Raw genomic sequence first — 21194 nt, 5'->3', positions numbered from 1 at the left:
GGTGCCGGTCCGGGCGCTCACTGCACGGCGCCCGGCAGTGCCGCCCTGAGGCTCGGCCGCGCCGCTGGTGCCCGGGCCCGCCGTCTGAGCCCTTCGAGGGAGGCTGAGGTTGGACACGAGGGGAAGTTCCTCTGTGGGAAGGGCTGCCCCGGTCACAGGTGAGGTCACCATCCCTGGAGGGCTTTCACAGCTGTCGGGATGTGGAACCAGGGTCGGGGCCAGTGCTGGCATCGGCAGTGCCGGGGAAGCGCTTGGGCTCGATGGCCTGTGTCCTTTCGAGCCAGAGGGTGCCGTGATTCTGTTCTGTGTTCGCCTGTGCTTGTAAACCCCTGACAAACGGGAGAGAACGCGGGAGCTGCTGTGCCTTTATGGCTCGTAATGAACTGTAGCAACCCGGTCAGGTGAAGTTACATTAAACTGTATGGCCACCAGCTGAAACCCCGATGTACAGAGGGAAGGCTGGAAGGGTCGTGGGGTTCCAGGAGCCCCGGTGGGCACTGAGGTGTTGGAGGAAGCTCTGTGGGGCGGGCTGGCTGCCGCAGAAGGAGGCACCACAGGCTGTGAATTTCCGGCTCTAACGGGCAGGGAGATGCTGATTCTTGCCACTGCTTGTGCCAACAGCTGCCGAGGCTGCGCTGTCTGAATCTGGCAGGGTTTGGTACAGTGATTGTGTATAGGCGTGATAAATCTTTCAGGCGCTTTCAAGAAAACCTCTGTCGTTTTATAGTTCTTATTCCTTTCAGTTTTTCTCTTTGTGCTGGGGGAGCAGCCGTGGTGCCTCGCTCCGTGCGGGGATGCTCTGTCAGAGCACAGCCCGTGCCTGTGTGCCCCCATGTGAGCGCTGAAGTCCCCGGTAGCGATCGCGGAATAAGGCTTAGTTCTGCTGTAGAACCAGCAGAGGCCGCTCCGCGTTGTCTTTCAAAAGGAAAAGCATCCTTTTGCAAAAGGTTTGCAAAATTCCTGGGAGTTTCTTTGGTTGGAAGTTTTTCTTCCTTAAGTCTGAGAATGGACTTGGATGTTAATAGTACAATGTGCGAGCGTTTGCCAGTTTTACTGTGCTGTAGTAATTGCATTTTTTTACCATTCTCTTTGAAGCCAACATGTCTCGAGAGACTGGAAGTGAAACACAGCAGTCACAGAGTGCCCAGCAGTCACAGAGTGGCACCAGTTCCTCTTCCAGTGGCTCACAGAGCACTAGCCAGTCTTCCCTAAGTTCTGGGACTCTCAGTTCCTTGGACACTGTTCCCACTCAGGAGCTTCCATCCATCCCTGAGGACCAGGAATCTGAAGAGCTGGCTCCTCAGCCTTGGGGTCGACTCTTTGCACTTGGAAAAGGTTTCATCAATTGTGGTATGAGCAGCTTGCTGAAGAGCAGTCCCTGTTCATTTTTAAATTAGATACAAGCAAATTTAGGTGTGCAATTTTTTGCTATAATATTTATTCCATGCTACATCCCAGTGTTTACACTGAGTATTTAGATACATAGCTTCCATAGACTTAGAGAAATTCTGGGGTGTTTATGTTCTTTGTTATATGCTTCATTTAAAAAAAGTTATAATTTCTTTTATTTAGTTATATATTGCTGAAGGTAAACTGAGAAATACCACTGCTAAAGAGAGTAAAATTATTAAAAGGTTTGACAAGGTGTGGTGTTTTGTATGAGTTAAGACAAACGATTCTGTGGGAAGAATCTTGTCTCTGTTATGCTATTCATCACCATCTGGCATCATTCTGTTGTGCCATAGTTATTGACTTCCTGCAATATTGTCTTCTCTCTCTGCTGTACCTCCCCCTCCTCTACAGAATGTGTGAATGAGGAATACTGGTTTGGGAGAGACAAAAGCTGTGATTACAGCTTTTCTAAGCTGGGATTGTCTGAGACTGGCTTCTACCAGAACTATAGCAAGAAGCACTTCCGAATTTTCAGGGTAAGTGCTAAAAACGTTAACTCTCCATCTATTTTGGCATAATTCAAAAAGAGAATTTGGGGCAGAGATCCTAAAGAAATCAAAGTATCTTCAGGGTTGACTCCTTTGACAAGACTCCTGTTCTCCTGGTTTATGAAATAACCTCACTGTCTCATTTCTTCAGTCAACAATAGTAAATTTCTAGTGTATCACGTCTTTATTGTAAAGTCACTTGTTCTTTACTGTCGTCTTCCCTATTTTTTTTTTCTCTTTGAGGAAATGGGTCCAAAAAATTCGCTTGTTGCCTACATTGAAGACCATAGTGCAAATGGGACATTTGTTAATAGAGAGCTCATTGGAAAAGGGAGGAGGCTGCCACTGACACACAACTCTGAAATCTCATTGTCTATACAGACCAATAAGGGTAAAATGTGCTTTAACTTAAGTAGATTTTTCATGTGTTGGCCAAGAGGTTGTTTCTGTGTTGATTTCTTTCTTGGGAGCTTGAGCTGCTTCATGAGCACATCTCATTAACAGGTGTTTTAGTACTCACATAAAAATTATCCATGTCCCTGTCAACCCTAGGAAAAAACTGAAAAAGAAAACTTAAAGAAATCTGCACCCTACTAACCTATAGCTGGTATAATTTATAGCACACATTTAGTTTTTCCTCTAGCAGGCAGTATTTTCTTAGTTATATTGTTGACTATAAAAGCTCATGAAACATAGCTGTTTGTTATAATAAAAATTTTAAACTTCATAATAGGAAAATGATCTCCACTTATCTTCCCAGTGTTTGTTTTTTCTGATCTTACGGTGGATGATCAGATGATGTTTCCTAAAGAATTCAGAGAGAAATACATCATGTCAAAGACTTTGGGAAGGTAAGCATCCTTCTTCCCTCAGTAGAAAGGGTTAACTTAATTATCATTATCAGTATCTTGGGCTAACTTAATTATCATTATCAGTATCTTGTGCTGGAAGTATTACTGTTATTATTATCACTATTAACTGAGCTACTGTTTTAAAAGAGAAAAGGAAAAGAAGAATGATAACACATGAATAAACATGCTCTTTACAACCCTTTAAACAGGAATTTTGGCTTTGTCTCTCTATTTGGTTTGGGGTTTGTAACCTACCACCAATTGCAAAAACCAGGTTTTTGTTTTGGTTAGGGTTTTTTTCTGTATGAAGTCTGTAAATTCTTAAGGAGTTTTTAAAGTTTGTATATTAATTTGTTCAGTTATTGGAAGTAGAAGAAAGGGCTTTATGTCAGAATACAGCAATATCACTATTGAGGCTTTCAGACAAAAAAGAAAATAAATGTCCAGGAAAAAGGAGAGAGAAGCTATTTTTATTGGGCGCTTTTTTTTCTTTTTGGAAATGGTTGCTGATGAATTTGGAGTTGAATAATGAAGTAGAAACAAATCTGAATGGAGAGCAGAAGAATTTCTTTCTGTAATATAACTACTATTTAGTAAAAATACTGTAAAGTATTGTCAAATGTGATACTCAGATTTGTGCAGTCCAGAGTTAAGAGAACTCTAAGTTCTCCTCTCCTAAATGCCTTTGCATGAAGGAATTGCTGACAGAGCTTGTCCCTCCTATCTGCCAGTACTTCTGGTACAAATAGGGCAGCTGCTCTGCATATTGACTCCTACAGTTTTTGATGAATGGCCCTTGACAACACTTGCTATTTAGATCGATTTTCTAACTCTTGAATGTTTCCTGAGAAGTCCTGTAGACTTTAACTGTTGAATACTTCCTCAGAACAGGCAGTGTGCCTTATTCAAGAAGTTAGAAAGCAACCAGTTCTAAATTATGCTTTCATTTGCCTGCACTTGTTAGACAGATTTTTGACAGAGCTGTGTTTTTGTTTTTAGTGGTGCCTGTGGAGAAGTCAAACTGGCATTTGAGAAGAGCACATGTAACAAAGTGGCAGTGAAAATCATCAATAAAAGGAAGTTTATGGCCAGTGGCCTGACAGAGGCAGTAAGTTATTTCTGTCTGTCTGTCTGTCTTGGCCACCTTGCAATGGTCTTGGAATATTTGGTAACTCCTCTGACTCCTCAGCTATCTTCAAATGAGTATTTTTTACTTAATGTGTTATGTGTTTAATTTCAAAATGCTTTTTGGTCCTGTATGATATACAGAATTTTGCAGGGAGCATTGTTTTTATTCCTTGACCACATTCCATTTGTCATTTAGGACTGTGAGTGGGATGTATAGAGGGATGGTGTGGAGTCTTGTAGGGTTTGGTTTATGTCCTAAAATGCATCAGATAAACACATCATAACCAGCAGAGTCTTGACCAAAAATGTACCAACTAAGCTAATTTTGTTGAATGCTCCATCATAATGCATTTTAAGAAAATTGTAGGAAACCTTTTGGGAAGGGCTTTTCCTGTGTCTAATGGCAGAAACCAGAATTTGGAGAAGTTTAAAGACAACTGGCTCAAGGTGCTGTTGTGAATTTTAATTACTAATATATGCCCTTCTACAAAACAGACAGGAGTATATCTGGAATGTTGTGTGTGGGTTGTGTATTCCAAGGTGATTGATTTGGATTGGAAGAAGAGCAAACAACATTCTGCTGAGTTGATTTCATTAGTTGAGCCTAAGCCATAGATGATAGAACCTGTTTATGTTATCTTGCAAAATAGGAAAGAGTAGCATGTAATTTTAGGTTGCCCCATCTGCAGAGCATCTTGGAGGGAGAAAAGCTGTTTAAATACAATACAATTATATAAGCAAAAAGTTTGGGTTTGTTTTTCTTTTGTAATTTGGAAATTAGTTGGGGATTTCTAACCTGCAGTGAAATTACAGATTAGGAGCAATATCTTGCTCCAGATAGTGGCAGCACTCTGTTTATTTAATTCACTGGAGGCATCTGATCATTTTATGGAAAAAATAGTGTGTTATGGTCACTTACAGTAGCAAAAGGCATGAAATTATGTCTTTTCTGGTATTATCTCTTATTTCTCATATGTCTTATTCCAGAACAGCTCTGTCTTACCCAATATGGTATTTGATTCTTTTAATAGAACCCAGCTTTAAATATCAATACAGAAATTGAAATTTTGAAGAAAATAGATCATGTGAGTGTTAACTGTACATTTTTATTATTTAATGCTTCCTCCTCTATGTACTTGTTTAGTTTACTGACCTTAGTGTAATAACAAAAGAACAATTTTATCCATTTAGAAATGTGTTAAAGGATATGTATACTTTTCCTTTTAAATTACTGAATAGGTCTTTTTTCTTCTTTTAAGTATACTAAATCCTACCAGATTTGAGATTTTAAAGCTTTGGATAACTGAGAAGTAAATTTGAGAGGGAACATGACAAGAGAAGTTTGAACCTGAGCCACTGTTGCAGAAACTTTTCTTTGATGCAAGTTTTTGTAAATTCTGCAAATAGCTAAATATAAAGGGTAGTTTTCACTGGCAATTTCTTGAATTTGAATCCCCTCTTTCCTCTGCATCTAAAATAGATTAAATAATAAATAATGTTGAGGGTGTGATCTGGGGTATCTGCAAGTCACTTGTGTTAAGTGTTACTTTAAGTGACCTGGTTTGAAATTCTGAAATAAGAGCTTTAAGATCAGTTTTTACGAATTATTCTATTTTGTGTGTTTCTGTGTTCTCTTTTTTATTAGCCTTGCTTAATCAAGATTAAAAATTTCTTTGAAGCAGAGGATTACTACATTGTTTTGGAACTGTAAGTAACCTGTTTGAAAGTAAATGCATAGAGTGAAATGTTTTTTTCATAGCCACAATGAACTGTGGAACTTTTGCTTGTTTTATTTTGTTTTCCTTTTGCTGGCCTCCACTGTTCTCTGAAACCTTTTTAAGATTAGGAGCTAGGATAACCAGGAGAAATCATCCTCCTATGCCTGGATATTGTTTGCTCTGCTGCTGTGGTGGATTGCTCCTATTTTTTTCTCATTTATGAGCTTGTAAGAAAGGGCTGATCAAAAATCATGTAACTCCAGTGAAGACTCAAGAGATTGACCTTAACTCAGCCATGCATGTGCTGTGTTTAGGATGTTGCTCCCTCATTTTCAGAAATAATTCTTTCTCTGTAGCCAGAATAGCCAAATATTTTGATTTTAGTCTTGTCTAATGAGATGAATCTTTTGGAAGTTATATGTTGGCTTGTTAACCTGCATTTGTTTTAGGATGGAAGGAGGAGAATTGTATGACAGAGTGTCAAGGCCAATCAAGATGAAAGAAGATACCTGCAAGTTGTACTTTTATCAGATGCTGCTGGCAGTAAAGGTACATAATTGTGAATTCTACAAAAAGAAATCAATATGATGATTTTTTCTGTCACCTGTCATTGCTGAAACCCATGCAAGCAGTCAGCACAGCGTTCTTAACAAGTTGGTTTAACAAGAGAGAGACAGAAAAGCAGAATTCCTGCAAAGGTGACAGAGAATGTGGGTCTGCACACTGCACTGAGATTTGACATTTGTTTTTTTATTTATTTGTGATGGTGTTTTGGTGTGTTTTTTTATTTTGTTTTGTTTTCATTTTGTTTTGTTTTGTTAAGGGAGAGGCACGTGTTAGGGAGCTTTAAATAAAAATGTTTAAATGCCTGCCTCTTACACAGCCATTTCAGTTATCCTGCCATTGCCATGAGAAAAAATGGAAAGCTTACATTTTAAAACAAATTAATAGTCTGTTTTTCCTTAATTTTCCATCTGTGTGTATTTAGTATCTTCATGACAATGGAATTATACATAGAGATCTAAAGCCAGAAAATGTACTACTATCATCTTCTGAAGAGATATGTCTTATAAAGGTAAGAAAACTTATATTTCTTATTAATGGAGAAATTTGGGAGTGTTCCTTCACATTCTTCTTAATATTTCATTAAGCATAGCCAAAAAGGTATTGTGGAATTAGTCATACAGACCATGAAGTAACTTAAAACATAGACTTTTTTTTTCATAATTGTAATTTTACTTTTATGGATATTTCAACCCATCGACTGCATATGTAATTTCAAATGTTAATTTTTTCTCCCAATAAAATCTAAATTCTTGAATTACAGACAGCATTCCCATAAATGTTGAGGCTGTATAGTGAGAGGGATTTTTTTGTTTTTTGGTTTTTTGGGGGAGGGGGATTAGATTTGTGGATTTTCTTTGGTGGTGTTGTTTTTTCCTCTTCTAGTAGGCTACAATACCTTTATTCTGTGGTTGTCCATTTATATCTGAGAGTACTCTTTGCTAGTGTAAAGTGTGATCCTTTGTTATATTTCTCCCTCTTCCTCCTCTCCCATTCTCACTTAATGTTTGGGGTGACTTCTGTTCATAGTCATGTACTGGAACTGGCTTGGAAGGAAGAGCCTTAATGCTACCTCCTGATGTATGTCTACAGTATGATGTGTTCTAGTACAGTCCATCCTCATATGTAATGTGGTGTTACCATTTTTAAATACAAGATTACAGATTTTGGACAATCCAAGATTCTTGGAGAAGCTTCTCTTATGAAAACATTATGTGGTACTCCCATGTATCTTGCTCCTGAGGTTCTAAATTCACTTGGGACTGCTGGATACAGCCGAGCTGTGGACTGCTGGAGTTTAGGAGTTATTCTTTTTGTATGGTAAGATATTGTGTAGATGTACCTTCACTGGGCAGTCTTTGACATACATAGCTTGAGACTTGGCAACTTCAGTGTCTATATGAGGAAGTGAAAGTGAGTTTAAAACTCCACACATATAAAAACACTACGATAGCAGATGCCTTAAAATGTGTGATGTCAGTGCTTCATTTGCTATGACAAATTCTGTGTTAATTAACTTGTTTTCTTTCATACAGCTTGTGTGGATATCCACCATTCAATGAACAAAATACTCAGCTCTCTCTGAAAGATCAAATCACTCGTGGCAAATACACGTTCATTGCAAAAGAATGGAAGCATGTGTCAGACATGGGTATGACTCCAGCACAATGGGTAGTAAAATATCTATGTCTTTTCTTGTAGTTTTTGTTTTCCTTTATCCTCCTTTCAGCTGCATAGCACACTGTTTGTTAATATGTTTAGTTTTAAAAAAAAATTAGTTTTTAAAAATGTTAAAGTTCATAGTTAAACCTTAGAAAGAACACATACTTTATTATTGAAGAGATTTCTTAGTAGTATTTAGCATAATTAACCACACTAGTATAGAATTTGTGTCCACATCTATTTCTCCTCTTTTCACTTTTTCTTCTGACTTTATCAAGCTGGTCTACAGACTTTGCCTAAAGATTCTTCAAGTGTTGTACCAAAAATACCAGGAACTTAAGGAATACAAGTTAGAATTCCAAAAAACAAATGTTCCAAGAGAGTCCTTTCATGGTGCTAGTCTTTGAGCTGAAAGTGTCAGTGACATTTGAGGAATCATCTATTATGTTTGCCCCACTGTAAGTGAAAGTAGTCCATGAAACAGTTTTTGCATAAGAAAATAAAATGGTAATTACTGTCTGTGTGCTTTTAGTTTTTCAGGACATTTTAAATGCACAAAATAATTGTAGTATTTACCTTAGACACCTCTCTGTACGTGCAGAGCCATCCTTTGGCTAATAAATTTATAAACTTATCAAATATAACTCCTTCCTGAATATTTTGAAGCCTATTCAATAATAAGTCAGACATTCATGGGAATGTACAATCTTAACATAATTTCTATAGTCCTACTAGTTTGTATTCAGCATAATCTGGTCAAGTGAAAAGTAAATCTTGCTGAAATTCCTTTATGGGAGATTTGGAGTAATAATGTAAAAATAAATGCCATATTTTTCACAGTGTCTACTAAGCATTTTCCTAAGAAGATGGAAGTTTGAGATTATATTGAGCATACATGTGTATGTCCTGTCTCTTCTTCCCAGATGGATAATCTGCTTTCCAAGGCATTGTAAATCAGGATAAATTAAGCTATCTGTGCTTTTCCACATTAATAAGCTTTTAGGGAAGTGCTGAGCCTCGTATGCATGCTCAGGACATAAACTGTGTACATGCTAAATGTATCTATGGGTAATTCTGGTATCCTGAGAAGTGTTGAGTTGTGTGCATGTGAAGGAAAGGTGGTTGCAGTCTGCAGCCCTTCCCATGCTTAGAAAAAAGAGAAGTGATCTGCCCAGCCTGCATTGAGTGCATTGTTCTGAAGGGGTGTAAGGCACATTGTCACATGTAGTTTTGGTGTAAGTGTATTTCAGATAATGAATGCATTGATCATATGCCAACCTGCTCATTTTATTGTCTTAGCTCTGGACCTTGTGAAGAAGCTGTTAGTAGTGGATCCAAGCAAACGTCTTACCACAGAGGAAGCCTTAGAGCATCCTTGGCTTCAGGTGGGAATTGAGTTTTAACTGAAAGCTGAGTTGTTTGGGGGATAACTTGTTGATGTGTTGTGTTTTCAAAGATTTAATCCCTGTAGAGTGGTCTCTTGAGTACCTTCTTTCAATACAATAAGCAGCTTCTGCATCCTTTCTGAGACACCTCTTCCCAGAACTCTTTCACTTGTGAGGATCAAGATGTGTTTTTTAGAGCCCAGCTCTGTTCGGGTAGGATGGACCTCTCCTTCCTAGCATTGTAACAGAGCACCCCCACTTCCTCAGATGTTTGTGTGGGCAGGCAGTGCAGAGTTTGGTTCTGGCAAGCATCCAGTACTGCCTGGTTTTTACTCTGCTGTGTAGGAATAAATGTCCCTGGTTTGGGAACCCTCTGAGTAGGAAGTGATGGTTTCCCTGCCTCCTGTTACAGTCTAATTAGATTTGAGAGGGATAGCCTTTAGGTGTTTTTTTCTTAATTTTGGCAGAGGTCCCCACTGGACCTATGAGCTTTCTTGAATATTTATTTTGAAGGGGCTGAAAAATGTCACCCAGCTTACATCTGAGCCATACAACAGGTTCTGTTTATTCACACCAAGCACAATGCTGTTCCTGTTCTCCCACTGGGAACGGGAGAATTTCAGATGCTTTGGTAAAGAGCATAAGAAACAGAGGGAAGCAAGGGAGTATCCCTCAGTGCTCAACAGCTGATAGTGTTCTGAGACAAAAAACATGTGTGGATGACTCTTTTTAAAGTGATTAACTTGTTTTGATTATACTCTTGGGCATCAGGAAACATTTCCTGGCATTCATGGATTTTACTTTGTGTAGTTTGGTGTGTAACATCTACAGTGAGTTAATCAGATATAGATTTTTACATTTGAATTAAAAATCTGAGTAGAAAAAGTTATTCAGAAACCATGAAACACTGATTTTAAAAAATTGCTGGTATGCATAAAGGGAAGGGGAAATAGATTTAGGTGAGCTAAGAATTTAAGCTATTTCAGTGTATAAACTCAAGTTGCTATTAATTTGATTATAGATTCCATGTAAGGACATCTCTTACTGTTAAGTTTAATATTGAAGACAGGACAGAAGGTTCCAGAAAACATCACAGCCACAAATCCAGATGTCATCTAGCACTCAGCTGCTGTTCTTTGAACTGTTTCCATTCAGGGGCTGTTATTAAGAGTGTCAGGTGTTCATAGGTGATGTAGACTGCCTGCTTGGAGGGCCAGCATCCAGCATGCTCAGTTCTAGATATCACACATGTTGAATACCACCAAAAGAGCTCCTGGGTCCTGTTACTGTGAGTAAGGAGGAGTTACTGGCTCCTCTCTCCCTCTTGTGTTGTTTGGAAGTATTGACTTTACAAGTCAGCAGGAAAAAGCACATTTTCTCTGTGGCCAGCTGATGCCTGTTAGCCCTCTGGTGATTTTGGGGACACTAGGGGATTTTTCAGATAGTAGAAGTAAGCATGTTCTGCAGATTTATTTAAACTAGTAGTGCTTTCAAATTAGTGTTTTCAAAACAAGTTGTTTACTCTATTCTTTGCTTAAATCTACAACTTTAAAACTTGTTGAGCCTGCATAAACCTAAGTACTGCTCAATGGAAATGTCTTACCTATATTTACTTAATAAAACATTTCTTAAAGGCATATAAACAATTAATTGATGTTTCTGCCTCCAAAATCTTCACTGAAGTCTTTTGAATGGCACAAGATTAGTTTGGTTGCATGCTGAAGAAAAAATGCAGGTCTTTGTTATATAAATGGAAAAATATTTCTTACCTTATCTATCAATTCAAATGTAGCCAGAATCAAATCAGGTGACACTGGAAAGAAAAAACAAGTCAAAATTCTATATAAAATTAAATGTATATTTAGGCCAAAACCTTTTTGTAGCACTTAAGAATAGTTAAATTAAAAAGGAGATACTGCAATACTCCACTGCTTAAGAAAAGGATCCTCTCCACTGCCTTCACCTTAAAAAAACTCAGTTAAAACAGATGAAATCCATAGGAGCTCAATGATCTTCATTTCTAGTTGTCTCTAGCATTGAATGTCCCATTCACTTCTCTTCAGGTTTCCCAATCTTTGCTTTTCCTTAAAATATTCTATATACTACTTAGATGCTGTCTTTTTTTGCAGGATGAGGATATGAAAACTACATTTCAACAGCTGCTTGCTCAGACATGTACCAATATGGATCCACCAGAAACGTCAAAAATGGTATGTGCAGTAGATATTTGAAGATTAATATTTGATGCACAGAGAAACTAGGTTTTGAAGTAATCTTTAATAATAAAATCAGTTAATTTTGAGACTTTAGAGAAGTGTACCTTTGGGCTGTCTGTGGCAGCCTGCTGGTTAGTTCTGCTTCCTGAAGAGCAGCAATGGATTTCCATGCTTTGTCAACACTTTGCTTAAATGTACAGAAACACTTGCCTAGGCTTTAAAATATTATTTCTATATTTAGAATAAAATTGTTGAATGTGTGGGGTTTTTTAATCGATCCAAATCACTAATGTTTAGTATTCAAGTGACAATTCTCGTGCTGGTGCAAGGTTAGGATGGTGTTGTGCTATTCATCCCCAGATTCTAATGAGGAACATTGTGAACAGTAGCTGTTTCAAGCTGGGAGCAATGTCTTATATGAGAATCATCAAATATAATTAAATCTTGGGAGAGAAACATGGGTTAGTCATGCTGCTTTTTTGGTCACACTGTCCAACACCTCTGGAACAAGAAGAACAGTCAGGTTCTGCCTCACCTGGTTTCCTGGAGCCATCCTCCTTTGTTTTTCTTCCAGCCAACCACAACAAGAAAACGTCTCCATGAAAATGAGGAAGAATATGGCTCTGCTAAGCGTGCTGTTCCTTCTACATCTCAGAAAATGAGGTGAAAAGGAAGAGAAAATCACTTTGTAAATGACAGCTTTTTTATGGAGAGCAGAATTTTTTATTAAGAAAAATCATAATAATGGAATAAACTATTGAAGATGTAGAATTTCTAAATAAAAATAACTTTGTAAGACTGAAGTGACTGCTGTGCATGCATGAGAATCTGCACAATGAGTCATGTTCTAGTCCATCCAGCTGTCTGACTCAAGGAAAGTATCAGAAAAACTCCTGTACTAAGTTACTAACAATTTTTTAGGCTAGCTTCATCCCCACCTACATTCTCTGTTTTTTCTTTTCCAATTTCTAGGTTAGGCATGGAAATAATGCTTAGTCCTAAGAGATGAAGAAGGAATACTAAACTTGCTGAGCTTTTGCCTGAGACAGAGCATTACCTGACAGTGCTGCCCACAGACTTCTGAGGACACTTAGACTATTCAGTTCAGTAAAACTTCTGATGGAGCTTGAGGTGCTCTGGGCTTCAGGTAAAGCTCCACAGTAAATGCTGGACTGGCAGACTCACAGCATTTTTGCACTGGGATCGGGCTGATTGTCTTCCAGAGCAACAATTACCATCTGCATGGTGCTTTTAACATGTGTGTACTATGTTTATTTCCCAGAGGAGGCAGGAGTAAGAGGAAACGTGATAACAAGAGATGAAATGAAGATGTATCCCCTTCCTGTCAGGGAAGATCTAGGAATTTAACTGAGAGAGAAAAACTTGCTTGCCTTTAGGTGAAAATTTTGAACTGTATGCCTCTTACTAAAGGATTACTAATTTCATTACTGAGTGAAAGAACAGTTTAGTAACTCTGTTCTTCAACATGCATCTTCTGGTCAAAGGCATCTACTCTAAGTTGACTTGTAAAGAATAAAACCTAATGCATTATTGAATAAACCCATATCAGGTAGGAATTAAGATATTGATGAGTCACATTTCGTATATGTGCCCATTGCAGAGATCTTGTGTGTTTTGATTTATTTGATATTAACCAATGTTAATGATAAAATGTTGATTATTGTACACTGATGTCTTTCTTATTGGATTGGATGGAGAAACATCTGTGGGCATCTGGATGAAAACAATACCACTGGTTCCAGTCCACTCCAGGTACCCTGGGGTGATAGAACAAAGGTGTGTCTGCCCTTGGGGATGTGCCCTTTTGGTGCAAATACGTCACTGGCACATCCTCAGGGAGTTCTGCTGCTTACTGTAGCTCACTGGAAGTAGAAGGGAACACTCAGCTGCCATTTGCTACATAAAAGAATCAAGGGTTGCAGTGTGTTTGGGCCAGATTTGTGTCCTGGTGTACTGCAAAAGCTGATACCTTTGGGCTTTGGTTACCAGTTACTATAAAAAGACCTGCATCATTGCCAATGAGAAGGTAATCCCCTACTTACAGTGTCAATTTGTTTTTAGACAGAAACAGAGAACTTGTATCATTTATTCCTCCATCTTTTTTTACGTCCCACAGTTGTTAGATAAAGAGTACGTAACTGCTTTGCTTGGGTCCTTTCCCAGTGTCCTAAGACCAAGACCTGCTTTCCAATGATGTCCTAAATTTGATCTCACTCATTTGATGGCAAACCTGTGGGCTGCTGGCCCTGTGTTCATCATTTGGTTGCAGAAATCTTTCTCAAATTTCAGACTAATTTTTTTCTATGGAAGAGTAAGTTTCACTAAGGTGAAGTGGCATCCAATTTTCACTTAGATCTATGAAATTCTTATCACTTTTTATCCCCAGCACAAGAGTCTTCAGCATCATCCAGTTAGCCTGTTCATGACAAGAGGCAGGATGGGTCACAGCAGTTGGAACACTTGGGTTAACCAAAGTGCTGAGCTTGCTGTGCCTGGCCAGTGCGGTGTGAGCAGTGCCCAGCATCACCTGTGCCTGGCCAGTGCGGTGTGAGCAGTGCCCAGCATCACCTGTGCCTGGCCAGTGCGGTGTGAGCAGTGCCCAGCATCACCTGTGCCTGGCCAGTGCTGTGTCACCAGTGCCCAGCATCACCTCCTGCGCTCCGATGCGGGCTCCGCTTCCCCTCGAGCTGCCGCTGCTTTTGGGGACGGTCCTTCACCCGTACGGCGACAGAGCCACGCTGGAGCTGCATCCTCCGTGAGGACGGAGCTGGTTCGAGAGGAGACCGCTGCTCTTGCCGGAGCCCGCAGCGGTGCGGCCGTCCCGGGGCCGGGGGAGCCGGGGCAGCCCGGGCGGCAGCCGCAGGACGTCCGGCGCGGGCCCGGCGCCGTCGGGCGGGGGTGCCCGGGGTCCGGGCGGAGCCCAGCCCCGGGGCGGGGCCGGGGCAGTGCGGGTCCCACTCAGCCGGGCCCGGAACGTGGCGCCGGGGGCCGGAGCGGGATCGGCCTGGCGGGGGCGGCGGCGGCCCCGGCCCCCGCAGGAGGAGAAGGAGGAGGAGGAGGAGCGCGATGGAGCAACAGGCGCCGCCGCCCCCGGCGGGGGCCGTGGCGGTGGGCCGGGCTCGGCGGGAGCAGGACGCGGAGCCTCCCCGGGTGAGTTGACGCCGGCCGGGCAGCGGCGGAGCGGTCGGGGAGGCGGGAAGAGCCGGCGGGCCGGGCCGGGCCGGGCACGGGCGGCGGGGGGAAGCTGCGGGGCGCGGGCTGGCGGCTGTCCCGGCTCGGAGCGGGAGGGAGCTCGGCGGGGGCGCAGGCCCGCTGGCCCGAGGCGCCGTGAGGGGCCGGGCGGCGCTGGGGCAGCTCCTGGCGGGGCTGGGGGGACGCCAGGCCGAGCGCTCGGCTCCGCTCGCCCGGGACACCTTGGGGTGCCGCGGGTGTCCGCGCTGCCGGCGAGCCCCGGGGCGGGCGGGGGTCCCGGCGGAGGGCCCGGGCCTGGCCCCGGAGCGGGGCTGGTGTGCCCCGAACGTGCTCGGCCGCCGCTAGCTGGAGCGGGACCCTCGCGAGCACACAGCTCGGATGTCGGCATGGGCATTGTGCTCGCTCTGGCGCCCCCGTAAACAAACTCGAATCCCGTTAAAATGTGCGGAGTTTGGAGGTAAGCGCGTCAGGTGTACTTGGCAGCACTGCAGAGCTCCGTACTGCTGCAGCGGTACGGAAAGTTGTCACGAACTTTGTTACAAGGGCTTTGTTACAGGCAGAGCTTAGAAGCTGGAGACGGGATTGAGTCAGCGCGTCTCTGGTGACAGCAGATGTCACCACGGTTGTGGCTCTGCCGTGCCCTGAGCACAGATTGGCGATGGGCGATGCGCGGTGTGGCCCCGCTCCGCAGCCTGCGCTCCCGGAGTTTGGCACTGCAGCCGTGGGGATGCTCCAGCTGTCACCAGTGAACGGAGAGCTGGGTGCCTGTGCCCTCTTGTCCTTCTTCCTCGTCTTTCCTTGGTGTTGTTCATCATTTTAATGTCTTTCCTTTTTTCTTGGAGTTTTCACAATCTTAGATAATATCTCTCCTGTGCTTTCTTCTGGTGTGAAACAAGAGCTCTTCAGGTGCTAATGTACAGGCTCTTTGAAATGGATATGTGGCAAGTGGATACATTCCTAAATGGATGAGTGGATGTGCCCTGAATGTTGCCCTGACAGGTGTTCCCGGAGTGAGGTTACTGTTCATGCCTGGCTTTTGCTGAATTATTGGTCCATCACTCCCTCGTTGCTGCCTCTGTCTCCATCTGGCTCACAGGCAGATCAAAGGGAAAGGTCTGTTTCCTCGTTGATACTTTATGATTTAATTTTTTGTATATATAATTATTGTTACAAATAACTAGCTTTAAAAATTATGTATGAACCAAAAAGTGTTTCAATTTAACTAAGGATGGCATAGTTGTTACTACAATTTTTAGCAACATGTAGCATGCCTTAAATTAGGATGGATCTAACTGCTGTCACAAGTGCAGATCTCTCCAAGCTCAGTATTGGAAGCTCACAATTTCTTTGCATTTTTAAGAAATTCTGTAAGAAAAAACATTTTCTATATAAAATTTTATTTAAGCTCCAGTTAAGAAAAAAATCTGTTTCCTTCCTGTTGATAAGTTCTTATCATCCTACAGTGGCTAATCCTTGAGTTTTGGTGGTCTTCCATTTCTTTCCACACTATTTCTGTTAAAATTCTGCTGTGTTTAGGGGAAGGTTGCATGTGGTTGGCAAGGTTTCATATCTGTTCAGGAGTGTGGTACAGCCTGGCTGAAGTGCTGGCTGCTGGGAGGTTTCTGGGACAGATTTCATGTACTTTATTTATTTTTGGGCTCTTGTTGAAGCTAATTTCTATTGCAGAAAATCAGTAATACCCCAGAATTTGGGGAGAAAAGATAAAACCATTTTACAGATTAAATATAAATTGTGTAGAAGTTGTCATAGAAAGGAAGCTCAGTTGCTGATTTTGGAAACCTGTATTTAGCATAAGTTACTGTCACTTTTTCTTTTTAGAATCCATTAGGAGTGCCAATTTTTCTGCTTGCCTCTTTTTGTTTTTTTCCTTTTCCAAACACTTCAATAAGTTTCTTGAGCTATTTAGATAATATAAAATATAAAAATTCTACATATCAGTATCTTTTTTGAAAATGATAAAGAGTTTTTTAAAAAAGGTGTCTTAACTATGGGCTTACCACTCAAGGCATCATCTGTATAAGGCACATTTATTTGCATTATGTAGCATTAAATGAGAGGAGTTACAAGCTCTGAGGTGTAACATTGGTGTTTTGATAAAACATTTACTTTTGTACCATGTTGTTTTCTTTAGTGCTCTTGGAGCAGAATGGGGATTTGCTGTTATTTCTTCTTATTTTCTTACTGGAACTCACTGGGAATCTGTTCCCTGTGGCATTTTGGATAGCAATATGCTGTCAAGACACATCTTTCAATGTGTATGGGCACCTCTTTTATTTGGTGAATATTCTGTAGAGAGAACTAAGTTTAATCAGCTTGATCAGTGAAGACAAAATTGTTGTAAGATAAGTTTTGCTGTATATTCAAGTTCCTGTTTGCTTTGGGGACGGTTGGGAGTTCATTTCTTCTTGAAAATGAAAAAACCAAAGAAGATTGTGTGTGTTTAACACTCCACTTGCATGGCCAACAGGGTTGAATCCTGAGCACCTTCTGCCAGAGGAGGCTTTTTCACCAGTGAAGGAAATTTGTTGCTGAGTCTGGTCTGAAGCAGATATTGTGGAAGCTTCTGTCTGACGTGACCCCTGTAGTAGGAGCTGATTTCTGCTGTCTTACGCTGGTTTGGAGAAGTAATGTTGAGAAGCTCATGCCATCTTCTACTTTATTACAAATATATGAGCTTCTAACTCAGACTTTCTCACTAGATACTCTTCTGCATTTCATTAGAACCTTATTTGTTCTGCTGCCCTAAGAAACTTCTTTAGCTCTGGTTTGGTACATGCAAGCACCTTCTGTAGCAAAATGCTGGGCAGCCCAAATATGTGCATTACCATCACCTTCCACTGTGTTAACAGGAGAGGAGCAGTGCTGACTGGAAAGTGGGGATGGCTTTCTAAGGAGTACATTTTGTGGGCTGGTACCATAATCATAATCTTTTTTTATTTGTGGTTTGAGTGCCAGAGTGACTCAGTTTTACTGTTTCAGGGTTTTTTCTTTTACCTCATGATGTTTTACTGCCTTACGTAGTTCTCATGATAGCAGGAATTAAACAGTAACATATTCCACAAATTATCATAGTTTCTTTTTTTTTTCATGAGATTATTTAGCGTCACAGGATATTAGAGGCAGAAACCACTTCACTTGGACCGAGAGGATGTCTCCTCATGGATTCTCCTTGTTGTTACAGACTCACAGTATGATTCTGGAAGGATCATTAACAGCTTTGTGTGTTCATTTGTTTGTGCATAATAAACTGCCAGAAAAGACAGCTGTTGTTGGACTTGTCTCACTGGTGCTCCTCGAGGTTGTGCTGGGTGCTTTGTGCCCTTGCAGAGGCCCCACTGCTGAGGGCTCAGCAGCTCTTGGTGGTCCTGGGCACACAGCTGCAGGTGGCAGAGCAGCAGAGTCCCTGTGGCCAGGCACAGGGGTGGGTGAGATGCCCCTGCTGCCCCTGAGCTCTGCAGGCTGGGGCTGGCTGTGCCTTTGCACCAAACCAGGCTCCTGCTGGAAGCAGTTATGGCCACAGCTGGTGAGGAATCTATTTCTTGAAATATTTATCTTTTATTTCTTGAAATATTTATCTTTTGAATAACTGAAGTTCATGGCTAGCTGTGGTACTGCTTGTGGAGGCTGCAGTTGTTCACTCTGAATGTGATAGAAGTGTGGGAAATCCATGGCATTTGGAGTTTTTCATTGTCCCTGATGCAAATCAGTGACCAGGAAATACCCAGGGAGGGAGACAGCAGCCACCTTTAAAGACACATGAAGAAACTGCTGCCCCTGGTACCTAGATACTCACCTGCTCCCTTTCCTGCAGTACCTCCAAGCCTTCTGGTGACTAATTACCTTTCTCAGGGTTTCCTCATCTTTGTGTTTTGACACATGACCTTTAGTAGCTGCTGAATTCAGTTCTTGCCCTCAGGTGACAACAAACTGTCCATGTGATGAAGTTTATTGTCAGATACTCACAGATGTGAGTTACTGCACTGCTTGAACAAAGCAACGTGTTCAGTGCTAGCATTAGCAAGAATAATATAGAAAAAGCAACCTCACAGATGATGAAAAGAGGTTTTGGTTCAGTCTACATTAGACTATAGCTCAATCTGCTACTGGAGAAGAAACAATACATTTACTGACACAAAGGAGATTTGGGTATTAGGAAAAATATTTTAATGGTTAAAATCCTGAAGCAGTGTAAGAAGATTGATTGCCTGAGTAAAGCATGGAATCTCCTTCAATAGAGAAGTTTAGAAAAAGTTTGGACAAACACACAAACGCTGTTAGAAAAGAATGGATAAAGTAAGAAAAATAAGAAATCAGTACTTTTTAACTTGATGCTTTTCTATTGTTGTTATTTGACTTAAGGAAGAAAAGAAAAAAAAGAAAAGCCTGCAGACCAATTGATCCTTGTCACAGGATGTCAGTTTGCAGCTTGCTTCCCTTTCCACCTTTAAAAATATGCCCCAGCTGGCTCTGGTAATGTATTTAAGCCTTGTGGTTGTTGTGTTGTGGTAACAATATGTGATATTCTTAAACTTTTTCAATCTGCAGGACTAAAACTAGATGACACCAATCGTAATTATAGTAGTCTAAACCTTTAATGAATATTTTCAAGTACTTTATATGTTACCATATGTATTGTATTGCCTGTAACTGTACAGTATTGCCAAATACTGTTACTACACAACTCCCAACTGCCTCCTGATCAGAGTTGGACTAAGATGTTCTTGCTGACTTCTTGAGTATCCTTGGGAGAGAGTAGGGTTTGCATGACAGAAACAGCTACTGGCTGCAAAGGAGTGGTTGGGAAAAATGTGCAATGTGGGAAGTTAAACACGGAGAAAGGGTGTACCACAATCAATGGAACTAGAACTTTCTACAACTCACTGTAAATAATGTCTTATAATTAGAAGGTTTAAATCTTTTTTTTCTTTGTTATTTTGTATTTCCTGAAGTTGTCAATGTAGGAGGGTGGCTCTACCAAGGATGACTGTTCTGTTGTTAGAATAAATTGTTATGTCCCACTTACTTCTATGAATGTATGTGGTTCTAAAAACTCCTCCTTCCCTTCCCAGATATGAACAATTTGCAGCTGCATGTCGTTGGATTTGTGAGCAGAGATTGTGGTGCAGGTTCTTTGGTTTGAAGAGATTTTACACGTTTTCCCATTGTCTGTGTATGTCTGTGCTTCTCTGTGATCTGCATATCAAACTTCAGATGTACCAGCATCATCTTCACATCATATTCACAGCTGCCACCTGTTCTCTACCTGGCAACTCTGCTTAGTGCTGTAGAATCAAATAGCGTGGCTGAGGAGAAAAGCACTTCTGAGTGTGTGGAGTGCAGCATATGTAAACAGGCTGCAGCTGCTCTTGTGTCTAGAAAACATCATTCATAGGGAATGATGTGTTTTGCAAGACTCTGTTAGTCCTGTACCCTCAAAAAGAGATTCAATAGATAAACAATTTACTTTTTTAAGAATCTGGTTCTGAATTCATAATTTGTTCTGCAGTGATGCTGGTGACTTTAATTTATGCTGTACAGTTTCTAATAGTTTATTCTCTTTTTTTCCCCTCTTTTGAGTAGCATTTCTTAACACTAACATACAATTCCTCCTTTCCCCCCTCCCAGATTCCTTTCTGTGGATCGAAATCCATAAGAAGAAAAAGTCCTGACAGTCCCATGTTGAGCAAAGCTGAGTTTGTGGAGAAGGTTCGCCAGAGCAACCAGGCTTGCCATGACGGCGATTTCCACACGGCAATCGTGCTGTACAACGAGGCCCTGGGGGTGGACCCTCAGAACTGCATTCTCTACAGCAACCGCTCTGCAGCCTACATGAAAATCCACCAGTATGACAAGGCCTTGGATGATGCCATCAAAGCACGACTCCTCAATCCCAAGTGGCCAAAGGTAAGGAAGTGTATTTGTCTTGTGGGGAAGGAGGAGCTCCTGTGGGCTGTTGGTCCTATGTGTAACACCCAGTCTAGCACCCATGCATGTATTTCTCTACTAAAGTCTGGTTTTGCTGAAAGCTCCAGATAATAATATATTTTCTGTTTAAAAGTTGACTTGAATTACCTGTTGGGTATTAAACAGTTTTCTGTGTAAGCATAGTGTTCCCCAATGGGAGTATGCTACTATTTTACTGTTTTAGCACAGCATGGTTCCTGGGTTGTGAAGACCAGACATCTGTTTTAATGTTTAATGTAGCCAGCATTCATCAGCATCCAGGAACATGTGATTCCAAAACTTTGAGTGGTAGCATAGAGATTCTTATTAGTACATTAGAATGATAAAGCCTTTCAGAATACTATTCGAAGAGTGTTTGTGTGTAGTATATTTTGGACAAACAGTTGAAGAAATATGTATCTTGGCATTCTCAGTAAGACCTGACTGTGTAAGGAAACATTTGTGAAGAGTAAATTATGTTGGTTGCCTCTTCCTCCTGGGCTTGCTTCCCATCAGCTGCCATTGATTGCTGCAGTAGCTGCCTTGCCTTGGC

At 41.3% G+C, this 21194-nt stretch overlaps 2 protein-coding genes across 3 annotated transcripts in view; both read left to right on the top strand.

Moving 5' to 3' along the window:
• The first annotated feature begins 67 nt into the window (after positions 1–67).
• On the top strand, positions 68–13044 carry CHEK2 (checkpoint kinase 2). Its single transcript, XM_033076188.2, has 16 exons — positions 68–158; positions 1096–1350; positions 1804–1928; positions 2184–2331; positions 2701–2791; positions 3791–3899; positions 4951–5004; positions 5565–5626; positions 6087–6186; positions 6626–6712; positions 7358–7521; positions 7737–7852; positions 9163–9248; positions 11378–11458; positions 12039–12127; positions 12437–13044. Exons 2-16 carry the CDS (start codon positions 1101–1103, stop codon positions 12471–12473), a joined length of 1599 nt encoding a protein of 532 aa, XP_032932079.1. The 5' UTR covers positions 68–158; positions 1096–1100; the 3' UTR covers positions 12474–13044.
• A 1507-nt stretch (positions 13045–14551) lies between these two features.
• The window catches only part of TTC28 (tetratricopeptide repeat domain 28), a 107878-nt gene continuing 101235 nt past the window's right edge, over positions 14552–21194 (top strand). The window contains exons 1-2 of one of the 2 annotated variants that reach the window (XM_033075515.2): positions 14552–14635; positions 20324–20602. In XM_033075515.2, coding sequence (XP_032931406.1) covers positions 14552–14635; positions 20324–20602 — 363 coding nt within the window. Of the gene's footprint in view, positions 14636–20323; positions 20603–21194 lie in introns of those variants that run through there. The other variant, XM_033075516.2, reaches the window with a different exon arrangement.

The sequence above is a fragment of the Catharus ustulatus genome, chromosome 18, assembly GCF_009819885.2.
Source record: "Catharus ustulatus isolate bCatUst1 chromosome 18, bCatUst1.pri.v2, whole genome shotgun sequence".
Lineage (NCBI taxonomy): Eukaryota > Metazoa > Chordata > Aves > Passeriformes > Turdidae > Catharus > Catharus ustulatus.
This window is presented reverse-complemented; position numbering and strand designations above follow the sequence as displayed.